This window comes from Phyllobates terribilis, unplaced genomic scaffold (genome assembly GCF_046119375.1).
Source record: "Phyllobates terribilis strain yellow unplaced genomic scaffold, ASM4611937v1 Scaffold_11__3_contigs__length_659146591, whole genome shotgun sequence".
Classification (NCBI taxonomy): domain Eukaryota; kingdom Metazoa; phylum Chordata; class Amphibia; order Anura; family Dendrobatidae; genus Phyllobates; species Phyllobates terribilis.
This window is the reverse complement of record NW_027362771.1, coordinates 208,090,577-208,110,898: the sequence shown is the minus strand read 5'-3', so window position 1 is coordinate 208,110,898 and position 20,322 is coordinate 208,090,577. Positions and strand designations below refer to the sequence as shown.

Here is a 20,322-nt window from a genome sequence, read left to right as displayed (position 1 = left end):
CAAGTCCCACACACAGCTAGAAGCCCAAATATTTTTTCAGAGCTAGATGCAGAAAAAAAATATATTCAGTTTGCAACCTGATGGAGGTCTGTATAGATGGATTAATAGAACAAGTCCCACACACAGCTACAAGCCCAATATTTTTTCAGAGGTAGATGCAGAAAAAAATATATTCAGTTTGCAACCTGATGGAGGTCAGTATAGATGGACTAATAGAGAAAATCCCACACACTGCTAGAAGGCCAAATATTTTTTCAGAGCTAGATGCAGAAAAAAATTATATTCAATTTGCAACCTGATGGAGGTCAGTATAGATGGACTAATAGAATGATGCTATGCCCAAAAGATTTTACTTCACTAGGTGCAGTAAAAAAATTGGTATTCTATACACATGTGGTATATCTTGCAACACAGATAGGCTACTCCACTGACTAACACACTCTGCAGTAGGCCAAAAAGGATTAGCTTTGCTAGATTCAGCCAAATGCTGTGAAAAAAACTTGCACAGCACTGGCACAGACCTGCCTGGCAAAAACTGATAGGAACTGATGTAACCTAGTCCTGAAAAGGCCTCCAATTACAATTAGTCTTTACTCCCACAACCTATCTATTTAAGAGCACAGACCTGCCTGATAAAAGTCGTAGGAAATGCTGTAACCTAGTCCTTAAAAGGACTGCAATCACAACTATTCCCTACTCCCAAGCTATCTGTAGATTTGTGCGAAAATTGGCTTGAAATTAACAAGGTATAGCGCACACAGCAACAGCGGTGCCGTCTAACACGCAGCTGCAGCAGTGAGAAAATGGTGGCGAAGGGGAAAATGGCTTGGTCTTATAGGGCAAGGACATGTGACATACACTGCCAATGACACATGCCCTTGCTTGTGTGAAAAAAAGCACTTCGCTCCGTGTGTGCGCTGCTGATAGGCTGACAGATTGCACCTCCCCACTGTAAATGCGGGAAAGAGAAAAAAAAATGGAGATCTTCATTATTCCTGCAGAGATCCATCCCCTGCCCCTCCCCCCACCCCGCTGTACACTCAAACTGCGTATTAACATTAATTTTCATCATTACTGAGAAAAAATCCAGTTATGATTTTGGTGCACGAACAGTTATCGAACATAACCTCGAACAGCCGAATTTTTCTCAAATCGTTCGTGTTCGCCGAACGGCTCGAACACCGCCCAAAACAGCTCGAATTTGAGATTGGCGAACAGTTCGAGTAGAACAACGCTCATCTCTACTCCTTAACATGTGCCACCCTGTTTTTAAAGGGACCAAAAGTAATTGGACAGATTAAATAATTGTAAATAAAATGTTCATTTCTAGTGCTTGATTGAAAACCCTTTGTTGGCAATGACTGCCTGAAGTCTTGAACTCATGGACATCACCAGATGCTGTGTTTCCTCCTTTTTGATGCTCCTCCAGGCCTTCACTGCGGTGGTTTTCAGTTGCTGTTTGTTTGTGGGCCTTTCTGTCTGAAGTTTAGTCTTTAACAAGTGAAATGCATGCTCAATTGGGTTGAGATCAGGTGACTGACTTGGCCATTCAAGAATATTCCACTTCTTTGCTTTAATAAATTCCTGGGTTGCTTTGGCTTTATGTTTTGGGTCATTGTCCATCTGTAGTATGAAACGACGACCAATCAGTTTGGCAGCATTTGGCTGGATCTGAGCACACAGTATGGCTCTGAATACATCAGAATTCATTTGGCTGCTTCTGTCCTGTGTCACATCATCAATAAACACTAGTGACCCAGTGCCACTGGCAGCCATGCATGCCCAAGCCATCACACTGCCTCCACCGTGTTTTAAAGATGATGTGGTATGCTTTGGATCATGAGCTGTACCACGCCTTCGCCATACTTTTCTCTTTCCATCATTCTGGTAGAGGTTGATATTGGTTTCATCTGTCCAAAGAATGTTCTTCCAGAACTGTGCTGGCTTTTTTAGATGTTTTTTTAGCAAAGTTCAGTCTAGCCTTTTTATTCTTGATGCTTATGAGTGGCTTGCACCGTGCAGTGAACCCTCTGTATTTACTTTCATGCAGTCTTCTCTTTATGGTAGATTTGGATATTGATACGCCTACCTCCTGGAGAGTGTTGTTCACTTGGTTGGCTGTTGTGAAGGGGTTTCTCTTCACCATGGAGATTATTCTGCGATCATCCACCACTGTTGTCTTCAGTGGGCGCCCAGGTCTTTTTGCATTGATGAGTTCACCAGTGCTTTCTTTCTTTTTTAGGATGTACCAAACTGTAGATTTTGCCACTCCTAATATTGTAGCAATTTCTCGGATGGGTTTTTTCTGTTTTTGCAGCTTAAGGATGGCTTGTTTCACCTGCATGGAGAGCTCCTTTGACCGCATGTTTACTTCACAACAAAACCTTCCAAATGCAAGCACCACACCTCAAATCAACTCCAGGCCTTTTATCTGCTTAATTGAGAATGACATAACGAAGAGATTGCCCACACCTGTCCATGTAATAGCCTTGGAGTCAATTGTCCAATTACTTTTGGTCCCTTTAAAAACAGCGTTGCACATGTTAAGGAGCTGAAACTCCTAAACCCTTCATCCAATTTTAATGTGGATACCCTCAAATGAAAGCTGAAAGTCTGAACTTCAATTGCATCTGAATTGTTTTGTTTAAAATTCATTGTGGTAATGTCTAGAACCAAAATTAGAAAAATGTTGTCTCTGTCCAAATATATATGGACCTAACTGTACACCCAACCTATAAACCCTGTCTTGTCTTATTCAGCCAGCCTAAATCTTAATAGATTATGCTTTAAAAACATTTTAGTTAGCCCATTTAGTAGACAGTTGGCAACCATAGAGAATTTGGACTTGCCCTCCATCCACAATTCATACAAACAGAATGTATTTACTTCATTTACAAACTCATTGAATTAAGTACAGTACCTTTCCAATTCTTAGCAATTAACATCTGTGTTGCAGCTACATTAATGGAAACAATCTACTTGATGTTTAGGATCAATTGATAATCTAAGTCCATGCAGACTTTTGAATCTTTGCAGTCTTTTTCTTTTCAATCACTGCTGCCTTTTGAAAGTGAGTAGTGTCAACTTACTTGGATTTAAGGTGCAGTTAATAAATAGTTAATAGACCACCATATCTTTTTAAGCATTGGTTTTTGCTACCACAATACCATTTAACTTAATATTTATTATATTAAAGTTTACACAAAACTATGTAGGGTTTGGCTGGCAAAATGAGATGGTCTTTATGTAGATGAAGCTTGGAGTGTGCCGGGGACTGGTAGGGGGAGCTTGCTGGTACTTGCATCAAAAGGGCAAGTACCTTAATAGCTGTCTGTTGATGGTTATCTAGCCTGCAAATTGCAAGTCAAGTTAAAGAGTCTCATATTGACTTACAGGGTAGCTGCCTCAAATAAAAACTTGTGAGATAGTTTTCTTTCTTACTAGAGAAGCGCTGATTTTCATATATTCTCCCTTGAAGAATTTCTAGTGCTGCTTTTACTGACTACTGCAGTCTCCAAATTATTCTACCCCTTCACAATATGCATCTTTAGTACTTAGTAGAGCACCAGTGGCTGTTACGACCTGCTGCAAACATAATACACAACTAGACACCAACTTCTGGTAATGTTCCTGAGGAGTCTTAGCCAATCCCTCACTGGCAATGGCAAGTTCATTATCATTCTTAAGTTTGCATGCTGCAACTACCTTTTGCAAGGGCCACCATAGTTTTTCTATTGTGTTCAAGTCAGGCAACTGTCTTAACTATTCGAGAATCTTCAAGGATGTTTTCTGAAGTTTGGGATCACTGTCTTGCTGGAAGGTCCAATGTCGTCAAAGCTTCAGCTTCCTCACAAAAGGCAAGATGTTGTCTCTCAGGACTTTCTGATACTGATTTAATTCATCTTGCCCTCTACATATTGCTGACTTCCAGAGCCAGGGGAAGCAAAGCAGCCTGTGAGCATCACAGAGCCACCTCCATGCTTCACTGTGGGCAGGAAGTTCTTTTCATCACATGCTTTATTCTTCCTCTTCCAGGCATACCACTGATCCATAGGCCAGAAAAGTTTTGTTTCACTGGTACTCAGAACAGAGTCCCCAAACATGCTTATTTGTTTGGTTTTGAGCTTATTTGAGCTGTCTTTTCTTGTGCACTTCGGTCAGTAAAGATGTACGTCTTGGAGTTGAGGCATGAAGACTGTCAGTATTTAGTATGTGCCTGCTGCCTCCAAATCTTGTTGCAGGTTAATCGCAGCCACTCAAGGCTTTTTGGGCACCTGACTCCTCAGGAAGCTGGTGGGAACCACTGCTAGCTTCCTCAGTCTGACACGTCCAGGTGGTGTAGTCTGTTTTACTTTACTTTTGAACTTATAAACTATTTCCAAAGGTATCTCTTGGAACATTCAGTGTCTTTGCTATCTTTTTCCTTGTTGGCACAAAGAAATTATCTCTCTTAAGGCTGCGTGCCCACTATGCGTTTTTCAAGCGTTTTTGCAGCGGAATCTCCGCAGCGAAAACACTTAAAAAACGCTTGGTAATATGTGCCCCATGGTCCCCAATGATAATCCGCATGTGCTGTGCACATGCTGCGGAAATTTCCACTGCGGATTATCATTGCGGAAAAATACGCAGCATGTCCATTAATTTTGCGGACACGCAGCGTAATTGCCGCCATTAACTTGCATTGAAACGCTTAATATCCGTGTCAGCACATTTGCACACACGGATATTAAGCGTTTCAATGTGTGGATGGTACCCGGGGCTGGAGAAGAGGAGACTCTCATCCAGACCCGGGTACCATAGAAGCTGTAAAAAAAAAGAATTTAAAATAAAAAAGAAAGATTATACTTACCTTCTGATGTCCCCCGGCCTCCTCAGCGATGCGTCCGGTCTCTGGTTCGGTTTGCGGTGGTGTGAGGACCTGCCCTGACGTCGGCGGTCGCGTGACCTGTCACATGACTCAATGACGTCATTGCAGGTCCTTTCACACCACCTCGAGACACGGGGGAGACCTGGTGGAGCGGAGAAAACACCGGGGGCCATCGGAAGGTAAGTATAATATTTATTTTTTATTTTTTACCATTCTTATTCTTTTTTTTAACTATTACTTGGTCACACTAAATAAATCCATGCCGGTTGCATGGATTTATATAGTGTGACCAAGTTGTCAAGCACTTTTCCAAGTGATGCTAAAATCGCTTGGAAAAGAGCTTGATAACCCGCATGCGGAAATGCATGCAAAAACGATTGACAAACGCTTCTACCTGGTGGGAAAAACGCATGTAAAATCCGCATGCGTTTTTCCTGCCAGGGAGAAGCGGAAAAAATATGCAGCATTTCTGCATCGTGGGCACATAGCCTAAGTGTTTGAACAACTCTCTTAGCAACCCCAGAATATTAGTAAACTGGAGACATTTGCCAAAAATGAACGAGCAAAGAAGCTGTAGTCAGTGTTCTGCAGCTCCACTAATCAGAGTAGTGCTTGTAACTATTTGATTTGCATTAGTTTTGTTTTTCTTTTGCCCTTACTTTCCCACCAATTAGAGTACCGCTCAAAAAAAAGAGTGCATGGAACCATCATGAGATGTCTTTCCCTAAAATAATGAAATGAGATATTAATTAAAAGCAGCAATGAAAGCTAAACACCAATACAGAGCAAATGAATAGCATTATAAAGCCATTGGCTCTTTGAATAGTAAGAAATGTGTGATCTGTGTAATGTGTCAAGTCATTAGAGATGATTTTGGCATCAAGTGCACAAACATCTCCGGTAATTAAAACTGTAGTAAAAGTGCCTTTGGTTCTTTTGCTGCAGGAAACTAGCAAATTATAATTTGCTACTAGCACTTATGACACATTGTGAAATGAATCATGAAATGAATTATGCAACTGATCTCTATCTCCATGTTCAGAGAAAAACAGGGAACATTATGTAAGTCAATGATAGTTGTTGCACATTTGGTATTTGGAAGTGATTTCTTCATTTTAAAATATAACCAAAAATTGTAAAAAGGAAAAATGAGAAATACAATTCACTTATTTAAATTTCTTCTATAGAAAAACAAGCAGAATAGTAAAATTTAAACAGTACTCGGTAAAGGGAATCTGTTAACAGGATTTCACTCCCAAAATAATTTATATGTGAATGATGAAATTTCAAAGACAAGTCCAGCAACACCTTTACATGGTCAGTCTGTTCCTCTGTTCCTAAGAAAACAGTGTTTCAATTGATGTGCAAATTAGGCTGTAAATCTGAAGCCTCTGTCACTCCAGCTCTATTCCCCACCAAGTAGTGCCTCCTCCTCACAGTGTCTATGCTGTGTTATTTCAGACAAATGAGTCATCAGTCAAGTAGATTGAGGCAGCACTGGGCGGGGAATAGAGCTGGAATGACAAAGGTTTCTATGGTCTCAATTGCATATCAAAGCAAACACTGATTTCTGAGTAATGGAGGAATGGACTGGCCATGTAAAAGTATTGCTGGTATTGTCTTTGAAAGAGCTACATATGTATTTCGGATCTGAAAGCCTGCTGACAGATTAACTTTTAGATGGCTAGCAAAATCTGTTACAATTTCTATTGGTCACTAAAGGCCATACACAATTTTTGTAGTTCACTACTTATTGCCTAGGTTATCAGCCACAACCACAGTCTATCAGTGGTGGCTAGTTTGCTAGGCAAGGAGCAACCTATGGAGAGTGCAAGTGACACTCTTAAGCTGGTCAGATCCAGCAATCTGGCCAGCCTCAGTGACCCTGTGCTCATATGATGAGCAGAGAAAAAGCTTCCTCTGCTTGCAGCATCAGAGAACGCACAATTCAGGCCAGCAATGTACCTATGGCACTGGTCTGAACTGTCAATCATCAGGAGCAAAGGCAAGCAGGATACTAAGTGGCAAGGGAACGGTGCACTGTTGAAGAAAGAAGATGAAAAAACCCTTTAAGGGAATATCAAGTTTATCTTATTTTAACAAATGTGTTGGTGACAATATTTTGTGGCACTTTCCCATATATGAGAATTACAGTTTTATCTTCCTGCACTTTTACTTCAGCTTTCCTCACAGATTGCACAACTCTACTACTCGCAAAATGGCCACTGACGGAGGAACATGTTACCAGACGTATCCATTAGTCTCCTCCAATTGAAAAACAATACACTTGGGAAAGCTGTATTCAAATGCTGATGGACAGGTCTGGTCACATGCTCCTCCATCAGCGCCATTCTGAGGACATAAGAGCTGTCACGTGTGTGAAGAAAACCTGTAATACGTATATATTAGTAAGTAGCCTATCAACCCTGACATATTTGTTAAAATAAAGAGAAGGTGCCAACCACTTTAAAGAAGGAAAGAAAGCATCTATGGAACTCATGAGACCCCAGCACGACAACTTTATATTCACATAAAGCATCAGTAGTCAAACATAATGAGTGGATATAATACAGAAAATATGTGTCTAATGGACATGCTATATTTTTGGCCTAATGAAATAGAATTGAAAGATTTAAGGAGGCCTTGATGCCTTTCTTGAAAATATAATATTACAGGTTATGGGTACTAGATTTTATGATGGGGTGTTAATCCAGGGAACTAATCTGATTGCCATATGTGGTGTTGGAAAGAAAGTTTTCCCCTAATATGTGACAATAAGCATCTGCCCCATGGGGTTTTTGACTTCTTCTGTATCTAAATGTTAGGTTATAGCTTGATCTCATTGGACTTTCAACGTTAAAACTGTGCAACTATGAGAAAATTTCAATCGAAAAATACATGATTAAAAGTCAATGTTGTTCTTATTCGTACACAGATGTATCAATTGTTAACTTGACACTTGATATATTACATACCACATACCACAATGCAGCAAACCTTAAAGGGGTTATCAGGGACTTTGGTTTTTTTTTGGCTATTACACTAAGAACTTAGTTAGGTAGGTAGTTGCTAACTATCTGTCCTGCGACAATCTGTTCCGGCTGGGGCGATCCTGACTTCATTTGACCTCACGTCAACAGAGCAGCTCTTTCTTTTGTAGTCTGCTCTGTTGACAGGGCATTACTGCCGATGTCATGCTGATTGACAGCTATATCCCCACAGTTTGGCAGGGAGGATCCGGCTGCCAATCAGCATAACGAAGGCACTGACGCCCCGTCGACAGAGCAGAGAGGAAGAGAAGGAACTGGTCGACTTGATGTCACTTGAAGCAGAAGACTTTCCGGCAGGTCTGTGGCAGACTGGTACAGATCGTCGCATGACAGAACAGGCATGGCAGTAAGTTCTTACCCAAAAGCCAAAAACCTCCCCCAAAAAAACAAAGTCCCTGATAACCCCTCTAATGTGAAAGTTTCAATGGCTTTTAGTGTGTTACTGTCAAGTTAACAATCTTTTCATTTGTATGGTTTGCATTACTGTATGAAAAAAGATACAATGCTCTTACCAAGGAATCAAGTGCAAGAAAAAAATGTTTTTTAACTTAATCAAGAAAACTGAACAGCTTCTGTACAATGAGAAGCTTATTACAACAATAGATTGCACAGTTGTAGACTTTCCCACCAATAGCGCTCTTATCCTTTCTAAACAATAGTACGTAAATTGCACAAAACGAGAACACTTGAAGAGAAAGATATTGGACTCATAACAAAGAGTTTGAAAATAGTAAGCGGTGAACGAAATTGATAAGAATCTATTGTGGAAAGTGACTTATACAAGCAATACACAATAGTTATTTCTTAGATTGAAATTGCCTGATAGGATAAAAACAGCAAGAAATGTAACAATGGTCTGCATCTATGATCTATGAGAAGGAAAGGGGCCATCTCTATACTTTAGGTGGATCCCACCATATTCATAGGCAAACTACCCTACCTGCACAAATGGGAGCAAGACATTAGTCACACCTTGGATTTTTGATTTTAGAGATGAACTGGGATTACATCCTGATTGGTTGCAGTGGTCACAAGATTTTGCCCTTATGTCAAAGAGAAACCGTAGCACTGCTGGTAAGGTGCGCCAGTATGGTCCAAAACCAATAATATAATAAGAAAAACTGGGCACTCCAGTGGGATAAATTTCATATATATTTTAATTGCAGCTCAGCAAAATCATTGAACATACGTTTTGGTCGGTAAGACCTTCATCAGTGTGTGCAGACTGCGCAAGGGAGACATATGCAGAAAAGGAATGGAGACACCATATCAGGGTCACAACATCGGGTCCAAAAACATGGATACAGCAAGGTGCTTGTCCAGTGAATCGCCATGGCATGACAGCTAACCTGCTATGTCTGAGTCACGCTGCTGGCAGAAGCAAGACGGTGCACAACAAGATTGAAGGGATGGGGAGCTCTGCCACTAGAGAAAGATTAAAAGGAGGCACCCCTGACATTTGCCCTGCATAACCCTAAGCTCCGCAGCATCCTTAGATGGGTTCTTTCACCCCATACAGAAATCAGATTCCTATTACTGTCTTATTCTGAAAATGACCCTGTCTAGCGCGCAGGGCAGCAGGAACGCTAGACATGCTCTAACATAAAGGCACAAAAGGAAACAGACAAGGATAACAGAAACTGCAATCACACAAAGGGGAAGGAAATGGTGAGGCAAACCAAATAGGAGATAAGGTAAAAAAACACTCAAACTTCCAAACAGATATCTCCAGAGATGACTCCTAGATGATCTCTATTCAGACAGCTCACTACTCCAGCTCCAAACCAGGTTATAGCAAGCTATCACTGGCAACTACTCAAGCTAAAAGGTGACTATTTATACCAGAGAGGATTGGAGAATTCAGAATAGCTGAGATAATTCAGGACTGAGAGCTGTAGAAGACAAACAGAACTGTTTAACCCTTGCAACACCAGAACAAGGGAAATCTCCACAGCTAACTGTAAGGCAAAGCTGATCCATCCAGTGCAGATGCATGTGAAGCCAGACGCCGCAATTTTCTGACCACTCTCTGTCGTGGTATCCCAGTGACAGTCTGTTTTAGTAAATATTTGCAATTCCTAGGGAAATTCTAGGACATTTTTCTCAAAATTCTACATTGTACACATACACACATACAGTGGTGGCCAAAAGTATTGGCACCCCTGCAATTCTGTCAGATAATACTCAGTTTCTTCCTGAAAATGATTGCAATCACAAATTCTTTGGTATTATCTTCATTTAATTTGTCTTCAATGAAAAAACACAAAAAGAATTGTCCTAAAGCCAAATTGGATACAATTCCACACCAAACCTAAAAAAGGGGGTGGACAAAAGTATTGGCACTGTTTGAAAAATCATGTGATGCTTCTCTAATTCGTGTAATTAACAGCACCTGTAACTTACCTGTGGCACCTAACAGGTGTTGGCAATAACTAAATCACACTTGCAGCCAGTTAACATGGATTAAAGTTGACTCAACCTCTGTCCTGTGTCCTTGTGTGTACCACATTGAGCATGGAGAAAAGAAAGAAGACCAAAGAACTGTCTGAGGACTTGAGAAACCAAATTGTGAGGAAGCATGAGCAATCTCAAGGCTACAAGTCCATTCTGAAGAGTCACATTGCACACAGCATGCTGTGAGGATTGTCTACTGCCGGGGGCGAGACCGAACAGTTGTGTGACTGCAAGTATGCGATATGCATACTCCCTGCCAGCAAAATAATAAAAATTAAAATTTTGATTTTTAGGAGCAAAACATTAGCATTGCAGTAACATGACATGAATCTGCATAACTAACCATATGCTAAATAGTTGCAAGTCAAATTTATGTATGAGATAGTCAAGATGATTGGCTATAAAATGATTGTAGTCTCACATTTCAAGCAGTAGTGGATGGTGGGATATGGAGCCTGAAAGTCAAAAGTTCAAAACATTGTCACCCTTTTGCTCTCCAGTGTATATATGCAGTGTTTATATATACAGTATATATATACAGTACAGACCTAAAGTTTGGACACACCTTCTCATTTAAAGATTTTTCTGTATTTTCATGACTTTGAAAATTGTACATTCACACTGAAGGCATCAAAACTATAAATTAACACATGTGGAATTATATACTTAACAAAAAAGTGTGAAACAACTGGAAATATGTCTTATATTCTAGGTTCATCAAAGTAGCCACCTTTTGCTTTGATGACTGCTTGGAACACTCTTGGCATTCTCTTGATGAGCTTCAAGTGGTAGTCACTGGAAATGGTCTTCCAGCAATCTTGAAGGAGTTCCCAGAGATGCTTAGCACTTGTTGGCCCTTTTGCCTTCACTCTGCGGTCCAGCTCACCCCAAACCATCTCGATTGGGTTCAGGTCTGGTGACTGTGGAGGCCAGGTCATCTGGCGTAGCACCCCATCATTCTCCTTCTTGGTCAAATAGCCCTTACACAGCCTGGAGGTGTGTTTGGGGTCATTGTCCTGTTGAAAAATAAATGATGGTCCAACTAAATGCAAACCGGATGGAATAGCATGCCGATGCAAGATGCTGTGGTAGCCATGCTGGTTCAGTATGCCTTCAATTTTGAATAAATCCCCAACAGTGTCACCAGAAAAGCACCCCCACACCATTACACCTCCTCCTCCATGTTTCACGGTGTCCATTCCTTGTGTTCTTTAGCCCAAATAAGTCACTTCTGATTGTTGGCTGTCCTTAGCAGTGGTTTCCTAGCAGCTATTTTACCATGAAGGCCTGCTGCACAAAGTCTCCTCTTAACAGTTGTTGAAGAGATGTGTCTGCTGCTAGGACTCTGTGTGGCATTGACCTGGTCTCTAATCTGAGCTGCTGTTAACCTGCGATTTCTGAGGCTGGTGACTCGGATAAACTTATCCTCAGAAGCAGAGGTGACTCAGAAGCAGAGGTGACTCTTGGTCTTCCTTTCCTGGGGCAGTCTTTATGTGAGCCAGTTTCTTTGTAGCGCTTGATGGTTTTTGCAACTGCACTTGGGGACACTTTAAAACTTTTCCTAATTTTTCGGACTGACTGACCTTCATTTCTTAAAGTAATGATGGCCACTCATTTTTCTTTACTTAGCTGCTTTCCTCTTGCCATAATACAAATTCTAACAGTCTATTCAGTAGGACTATCAGCTGTGTATCCACCAGACTTCTGCACAACACAACTGATGGTCCCAACCCCATTTATAAGGCAAGAAATCCCACTTATTAAACCTGACAGGGCACACCTGTAAAGTGAAAACCATTTCCGGTGACTACCTCTTGAAGCTCATCAAGAGAATGCCCAGAGTGTGCAAAGCAGTCATCAAAGCAAAAGGTGGCTATTTTGAAGAACCTAGCATATAAGACATATTTTCAGTTGTTTCACACTTTTTTGTTAAGTATATAATTCCACATGTGTTAATTCATAGTTTTGATGCCTTCAGTGTGAATGTACAATTTTCATAGTCAAGAAAATACAGAAAAATCTTTAAATGAGAAGGTGTGTCCAAACTTTTGGTCTGTACTGTATATTTATTATACATATATATACAGTTGAAACCAGAAGTTTACATACACTATATAAAAAGACACATACTGTATGCATGTGCTACACAAAGAAGCAGTGTGTTTCAGGTGTGCATTAAATTACATCCACAGGTGTGTCTCTAATTAACTCAGATGTTGCCAAAAAAACAGAAGCTTCCAAACACATGACATCATCATATGGGCACTCCAGAATTGTATAAAGGCATAGTAATCTTAGCGTATGTAAACTTTTGACTTTGCAGTAAGTAATAAAAATGCCTTAAAACATTCTCTCTCTCTCTCATTATTCTGGCATTTGGCAAATATTAAAAATTATGGTAATCCTAATTGACCTAAAACGGGAAAGGTTTATTCTGATTTCATGTCAGATATTGAGAAAAACATGCATATGTGTCTTTTTATATAGTGTATGTAAACTTTGGTTTCAACTGTATACCACTGTATACATATTATAGAATTAAATTATTTAATAAACGTGTTTTTTTCCTATCATACATTTGTGAATCGGTGTTTTTTTTTTTTTATATAGGCTATCTTGTCATTAAAAGGACACTGCGTTTTGTAATGTGTGTTACAGCTAACATTGCTGATTTAAACGTAAAAATATTGTAAAAATAAAACAAAAAAACTATGGTAAATTTGCACTTTTTCATCATTTCACTGCACTTAGAATTTCTTGTACTGTTTTTCAGTACATTATAATAGATGGTGAATAGGGTCAACCAAAACTAAAGTTCATTTCCCAAAAAAGTTGTAGCTGTTGGAAGAAGGAGAGGTAAAAAAAGAAAGCGCAAAAATGAATATTGCAAAGGCAGAAAGGGGTGTAAGGTTATCCCTTTCCTAAAAACTCGTATACAATCCTGTTTTCCATAGTATATGCATATGGAGAGTAAAAGGATTTTTTTTTTTATGAAAATCTAGTCAAAACAGTAATCCAAAGACAAATTGGTCCATATGGTAGAGAGCATCTCTAAGAGGTAAAACATTTACCTGTTTGTATCATTACTTGGCTCCATGCACACAGTAGAGCTGTTTTCTGGAGGCTGCAGTCACCGTGGCTTTATTCTAATATAGGTTGCCATTTAGAGGCCACATTTTTTAGTATAAATAATTTCTGTTTGTTTGCAAATTATTTTTAGCAACAAAATTTTAATCTTTTACTATATGGTTATTCATCTTACCCTTATATGCTCTTCATAATAGCTGGTTCCATCAGTCTCTATTATGAATCCATTTAAAGTCCAGATAAACTCAATTTCCAGACCAGGATCATGAGATGCATGGCACTGTATGGTTGCATTTTCCCCTACTGATACATCAGCATTGGATGGTGCAAGGGTAATTTTTGTGGCAGCTGTAAATTGAAATATAAAAACCATCATAAAACTGAACAATGCACACATATACCCTATATAACTGTATTTATTTATTTTTTTACATAAGAGAAAATCACTGATGAAACATTGATCATATGAATTAACACACAGACCAAACAGTGCTGAAAATCAGATCCAAAGCACTGATGAAAATCTAACTGTTCTTGGATGTATGAATGAGGTCCGAAAGCATTTTTTTTTACTGAATCATACTTAGAAGGGTAATTATGACAGGTGTCCCAAGTTTCCTAAAATGCACTATTAAAAGGGTTGTGCTACGAACAAAAGTACATTTTAATCATTAGAGCTTTGAATAATAATCACTTCCACAATTGGATGTGTTTAAATAAAATGTCCCTGTGCTGAGATAATCTTATAAATGTGCCCCTGCTGTGTACTGTGTAATGGCTGTGTCTCACCATGCAGGGACATGGTCTGATCATACCACATCTCCTGGGCAGGGGAGGACACAAAAGAGTATACAGACATTACAGCACGGGATCACAGCTGATTCTTTCTTTAAAGTAAAACATTGTTTAAAAACAGGCAGAGAAATGTTTTACCTCACAGAAAGAATCATCTGTGATCCCCTGCTGTAATGTCTGTATACTCTTTTCCTTCTCCCCCTGCCCAGGAGCTTTAGTATGATCAGACCGTGTTCCATACATGGTCAGACACAGCTATTACACAGTACACAGCAGGGGCACATTTATAAGATTATCTCAGCACAGGAACATTTTATTTAAACACATCCAATTGTGGAAGTTATTATTCCAAGATCTATTGATTAAAATGAACTTTCGTTTGTGGGAAAATCCCTTTAAATTTAGGTGTGTAGTCAAAAAATGTCTTGTCTATGCAAAAATGTCTTCTGGTCAACCACACGTGATCAGTTGCATGCATTTCTTCTCCATATCAAAACAGAGTTGCAGCTGCACCAATTGGCTTTACCCTCAGAGAACGGAATATTAAAGTTCAAAATACAGATGTCTCACTGACCTCATTGTTATTTCCTCACCAAAGGATCCCTGTAACTGCTAGAATTTCTACACAGTGATGGCATATTGCAGATCTCTAAGAGGGGCTTAATGCAAATCTTATGTGCATCCTGTCTGTGCACGTGCACTGCAAATTTATTTAAAAGTATTCAGCAGCTTGCAATTCACATGGACAATTTCTGCAGACCTTTATTAGCATATCATATTGTACAGAATTGAAAATTCATGTAAATGGTTTTCACCGAATCGTCAAATTGTGCTTAAAAGGGTATATCCACATTTGAAAGTCATCCTGTATCTATAGCCCATTTTCAGGATCACTGAGGGTACCCAGAATGGGGTTATAGATTTTGGGAAGAACGCTCTGCAGAGCCCAGTCTGATTGGAATAGAGATGTGCATGGTTGATCTCTACTATATTCATTCTTTATGGGATTATATGGCACTGTACTTGGCTACAATCAAAAGGGCCCTATTCTTGGGATCTCTGGGGTCGAAGCGGTGAGATGGAGGCTAACTTCAAACCGCATTACGTTACAACCTCTAACAATTACATCTTTGAAATAATAAATAAAATTTAAAAAAACTTAAAGTTTTGGTGGTAGAAGTGAATATTGGGTTCATATTGTGACTGAGGTCCATAGTCATGACGTTGTATAAAGTGAACCTGTCACATGAAAAAACGCTATTAACTTGCAGACATGGGGTTAATCTGCAGGTTAATAGCGTTCTGAACTGGCTCGGCGCTTGCACTTAGACTTCCGTTGCCGGGAGGAAGTGAACTTTTTTTTCTCCCTGATAAAGTTTGGATTTCAGTCACGGAGCCAGTCCAGGTTCAGTCATAGCTATGTGTATAGAGAGTGGCAGCTGTAACTGCACTCCCCACACTGACTGACAGCAGCTCAGCGTTGGGGCCAGCTGTCAGTCAGTGCTGGAGGTGCAGTTCCGGCTCCGTGACTGAAATCCAAATGTTTCCGGGAGAAAAAAAGTTCACTCCCTCCAGGCAACGGGGGTCTAAGTGTGGACGCCGGGCAGGTTCAGAACGCTATTAACCTGCAAATTAACCCCATATCTGCAGGTTAATAGTATTTTTTCACGTGACAGGTTCCCTATAAGCATTACCTTTTACAGAAAGAGTTGTTGTGCTATTTGCTTTTCCTCTGTTATTCTCAGCAAAACAAGTGTAGCTGCCTTCATCAAGCATTGTTATATTGAGGATTTCCAGACTACCATCATCCCAGATCGCTACCCTGGAAAAAAATACAGAATTAAATTATATAAATGAATGTGGGGTACCTAGTATTCATGTATTTTTAGAAAATATGAGAAATTTCATAAAGCTAAGTTTTTACCCCGCCATAGATATTTCTGTATATGTATATATACGTGTGTATATATATATATATATATATATATATATATATATATATACACTGCTCAAAAAAATAAAGGGAACACTCAAATAACACATCCTAGATCTGAATGAATGAATTATTCTCATTGAATATTTTGTTCTGTACAAAGTTGAATGTGCTGACAACAAAATCACACAAAAATCATCAATGGAAATCAAATTTATTAACCAAATGAGGCCTGGATTTGGAGTCACCGCCAAAATTAAAGTGGAAAAACACACTACAGGCTGATCCAACTTTGATGTAATGTCCTTAAAACAAGTCAAAATGAGGCTCAGTATTGTGTGTGGCCTCCACGTGCCTGTATGACCTCCCTACAACACCTGGGCATGCTCCTGATGAGGTTGCGGATGGTCTCCTGTGGGATCTCCTCCCAGACCTGGACTAAAGCATCCGCCAACTCCTGGACAATCTGTGGTGCAACGTGATATTGGTGGATGGAGCGAGACATGATGTCCCAGATGTGCTCAATTGGATTCAGGTCTGGGGAACGGGCGGGCCAGTCCATAGCTTCAAAGCCTTCATCTTGCAGGAACTGCTGACACACTCCAGCCACATGAGGTCTGGCATTGTCCTGCATTAGGAGAAACTCAGGGCCAACCGCACCAGCATATGGTCTCACAAGGGGTCTGATGATCTAATCTCGGTACCTAATGGCAGTCAGGCCACCTCTGGCGAGCACATGGAGGGCTGTGCGGCCCTCCAAAGAAATGCCACCCCACACCATTACTGACCCACTGCCAAATCGGTCAACCTGAAGGATGTTGCAGGCAGCAGATCGCTCTCCACGGCGTCTCCAGACTCTGTCATGTCTGTCACATGTGCTTAGTGTGAACCTGCTTTCATCTGTGAAGAGTACAGGGCGCCAGTGGTGACTTTGCCAATCCTGGTGTTCTGTGGCAATTGCCAAGCGTCCTGCACGGTGTTGGGCTGTGAGCACAACCCCCATCTGTGGACGTCGGGCCCTCATACCACCCTCATGGAGTCGGTTTCTAACCGTTTGTGCAGACACATGCACATTTGTGGCCTGCTGAAGGTCATTTTGCAGGGCTCTGGCAGTGCTCCTCCTGTTCCTCCTTACACAAAGGCGGAGGAAGCAGTCCTGCTGCTGGGTTGTTGCCCTCCTACAGCCTCCTCCAGCCTCTGGACACTACGCTGACAGACACAGCAAACCTTCTTACGACAGCTCGCATTGATGTGCCATCCTGGATGAGCTGCACTACCTGAGCAACTTCTGTGGGTTGTAGAGTCCGTCTCATGCTATCAGGAGTGTGAAAGCACAACCAACATTCAAAAGTGACCAAAACATCAGCCAGAAAGCATTGGTACTGAGATGTGGTCTGTGGTCCCCACCTGCAGAACCACTCCTTTATTGAGGGTGTCTTGATAATTGCCAATAATTTCCATCTATTGTCTATTCCATTTGCACAACAGCATGATTGTCAATCAGTGTTGCTTCCTAAGTGGACAGTTTGATTTCACAGAAGTTTGATTCACTTGGAGTTATATTCTGCTGTTTAAGTGTTCCCTTTATTTTTTTGAGCAGTGTGAGTGTATATATATATATATATATATATATATATATATATATACATATATACAGTTATATGAAAAAGTTTGGGCACCCCTATTAATCTTAAGCTTATTGTTTTAGAAAAATTGGTGTTTGTGCATCAGCTATTTCAGTTTGATATATGTAATAACTGTTGGACACAGTAATGTTTCTGCCTTGAAATGAGGTTTATTGTACTAACAGAAAATGTGCTATCTGCATTCAAACAAAATTTGACAGGTGCATAAGTATGGGCACCTCACCAGAAAAGTGACATTAATATTTAGTAGATCCTCCTTTTGCAAAAATAACAGCCTCTAGTCGCTTCCTGTAGCTTTTAATGAGTTCCTGTATCCTGGATGAAGGTATTTTTGACCATTCCTCTTTACAAAACAATTCCAGTTCAGTTAAGTTTGATGGTCGCCGAGCATGGACAGCCCTCTTCAAATGATCCCACAGATGTTCAATGATATTCAGGTCTGGGGACTGGGATGGCCATTCCAGTACATTGTAATTGTTCCTCTGCATGAATGCCTGAGTAGATTTGGAGCGGTGTTTTGGATCATTGTCTTGCTGAAAGATCCATCCCCTGCGTAACTTCAACTTTATCACTGATTCTTGAACATTATTGTCAAGAATCTGCTGATACTGAGTGAAATCCATGCGTCCCTCAACTTTAACAAGATTCCCGGTGCCGGCATTGGCCACACAGCCCCAAAGCATGATGGAACCTCCACCAAATTTTACTGTGGGTAGCAAGTGTTTTTCTTGGAATGCTGTGTTTTTTTGCCACCATGCATAACGCCTTTTTGTATGACCAAACAACTCAATCTTGGTTTCATCAGTCCACAGGACTTTCTTCCAAAAAGAAATTGGCTTCTCCAAATGTGCTATTGCATACCACAGCCGACTCTGTTTGTGGCGTGCTTGCAGAAACGGCTTCTTTCGCATCACTCTCCCATACAGCTTCTCCTTGTGCAAAGTGCGTTGTATAGTTGACCGATGCACAGTGACACCATCTGCAGCAAGTTGATGCTGCAGCTCTCTGGAGGTGGTCTGAGGATTGTACTTGACTGATCTCACCATTCTTCTTCTCTGCCTTTCTGATGTTTTTCTTGGCCTGCCACTTCTGGTCTTAACAAGAACTGTCCCTGTGTTCTTCCATTTCCTTACTATGTTCCTCACAGTGGAAACTGACAGGTTAAATCTCTGAGACAGCTTTTTGTATCCTTCCCCTGAACAACTATGTTGAATAATCTTTGTTTTCAGATCATTTGACAGTTGTTTTGAGGAGCCCATGATGCCACTCTTCAGAGGAGATTCAAACAGGAGAACAACTTGCAAGTGGCCACTTTAAGTAGCTTTTCTCATGATTGCATACACCTGGCTATGAAGTTCAAAGCTCAATGAGGTTACAAAACCAAAAAAAGTGCTTTAGTAAGTCAGTAAAAAGTAAGTAGGAGTATTTAAAACAAGAAAATGATAAGGGTGCCCATACTTATGCACCTGTCAAATTTTGTTTGACTGCAGATTGCACATTTTCTGTTAGTACAATAAACCTCATTTCAAGGCAGAAACATTACTGTGTCCAACAGTTATTACATATATCAAACTGAAATAGCTGTTGCAAAAACACCAATTTTTATAAAACATTAAGCTTAAGATTAATAGGGGTGCCCAAACTTTTTCATATAACTGTATATATATATAGATCAGGATATCAACTTTCATGTTCCTATGTCCTGAATGCTGATGAGCTTATCTTTTCAAGTCTAATGATGTGCCCTAGTTATGCATTCTACATAGAAGTGGGTGGATCAATTCAGAAGACTCTGGTCCACTGGCCAGGTCAGCTTTCTCTGGTGGCTGCTGAGCGTGAGGCTCTTACCATCTGTTATCTCTTACATATGCTGTGCTACAATGATGACGTTGCACCAGCCCGCCTAATCAAAAGCCGCACTGAGAATCCTAAAAGGTAAGAGATTTGGGAGCCTCCCATCCAGCGGCCAAAGACTACGGACCTGGTTTATGGACTGGAGTCATGCGAATTGATCAGCCTATCTGTATGTAGAATACATAAATAGTGTAGATCATTAGACTTGAAAAGATCAGCTTATCAGCATACAGAACATAGGAACATGAAAGTTGATTTCCTGATCTATATACAGCCCATCTCAAATTCTACATATGTGTCTTATTAATATAATATTTTATTATTATTATTATTATTAAAGCTGTCTAATTCAATGATAGTGCAAACTTAGACTAATCAATTTTAAAGGATACCTGTCATCAGGGTTTCCATTTAAACTAGCAGGTCATTCATGTTTTAGTGACCTGCCAGTAAGACACAGGAGGCAGGGAGAGAGGCAGGAGGACTGTGTGTGCAATGTCCCACCCGGCTGCACTTATTAGTATAGAATTTCAACTATAAAGCAAGGTAAGGATTTAATCAACATTAAACCACCTTTGCATACATGCCATTAGTTTGGGGTATAAAATTCTATTGACAAATTCTCTTTAATTTACA

The 20,322-nt window shown here is 40.2% G+C and overlaps 1 protein-coding gene across 3 annotated transcripts in view; it reads right to left on the bottom strand.

Annotated features, from left to right (window-relative positions):
- CNTN1 (contactin 1) overlaps positions 1-20,322 on the bottom strand; it is a 256,807-nt gene that overhangs the window by 41,385 nt on the left and 195,100 nt on the right. For all 3 annotated transcript variants that reach the window (XM_073652006.1, XM_073652004.1, XM_073652005.1), the window contains 2 exons: positions 15,948-16,075; positions 13,634-13,806 (listed from right to left, as the gene is read on the bottom strand). In XM_073652006.1, coding sequence (XP_073508107.1) covers positions 13,634-13,806; positions 15,948-16,075 — 301 coding nt within the window. The remainder of the gene's footprint in view (positions 1-13,633; positions 13,807-15,947; positions 16,076-20,322) is intronic.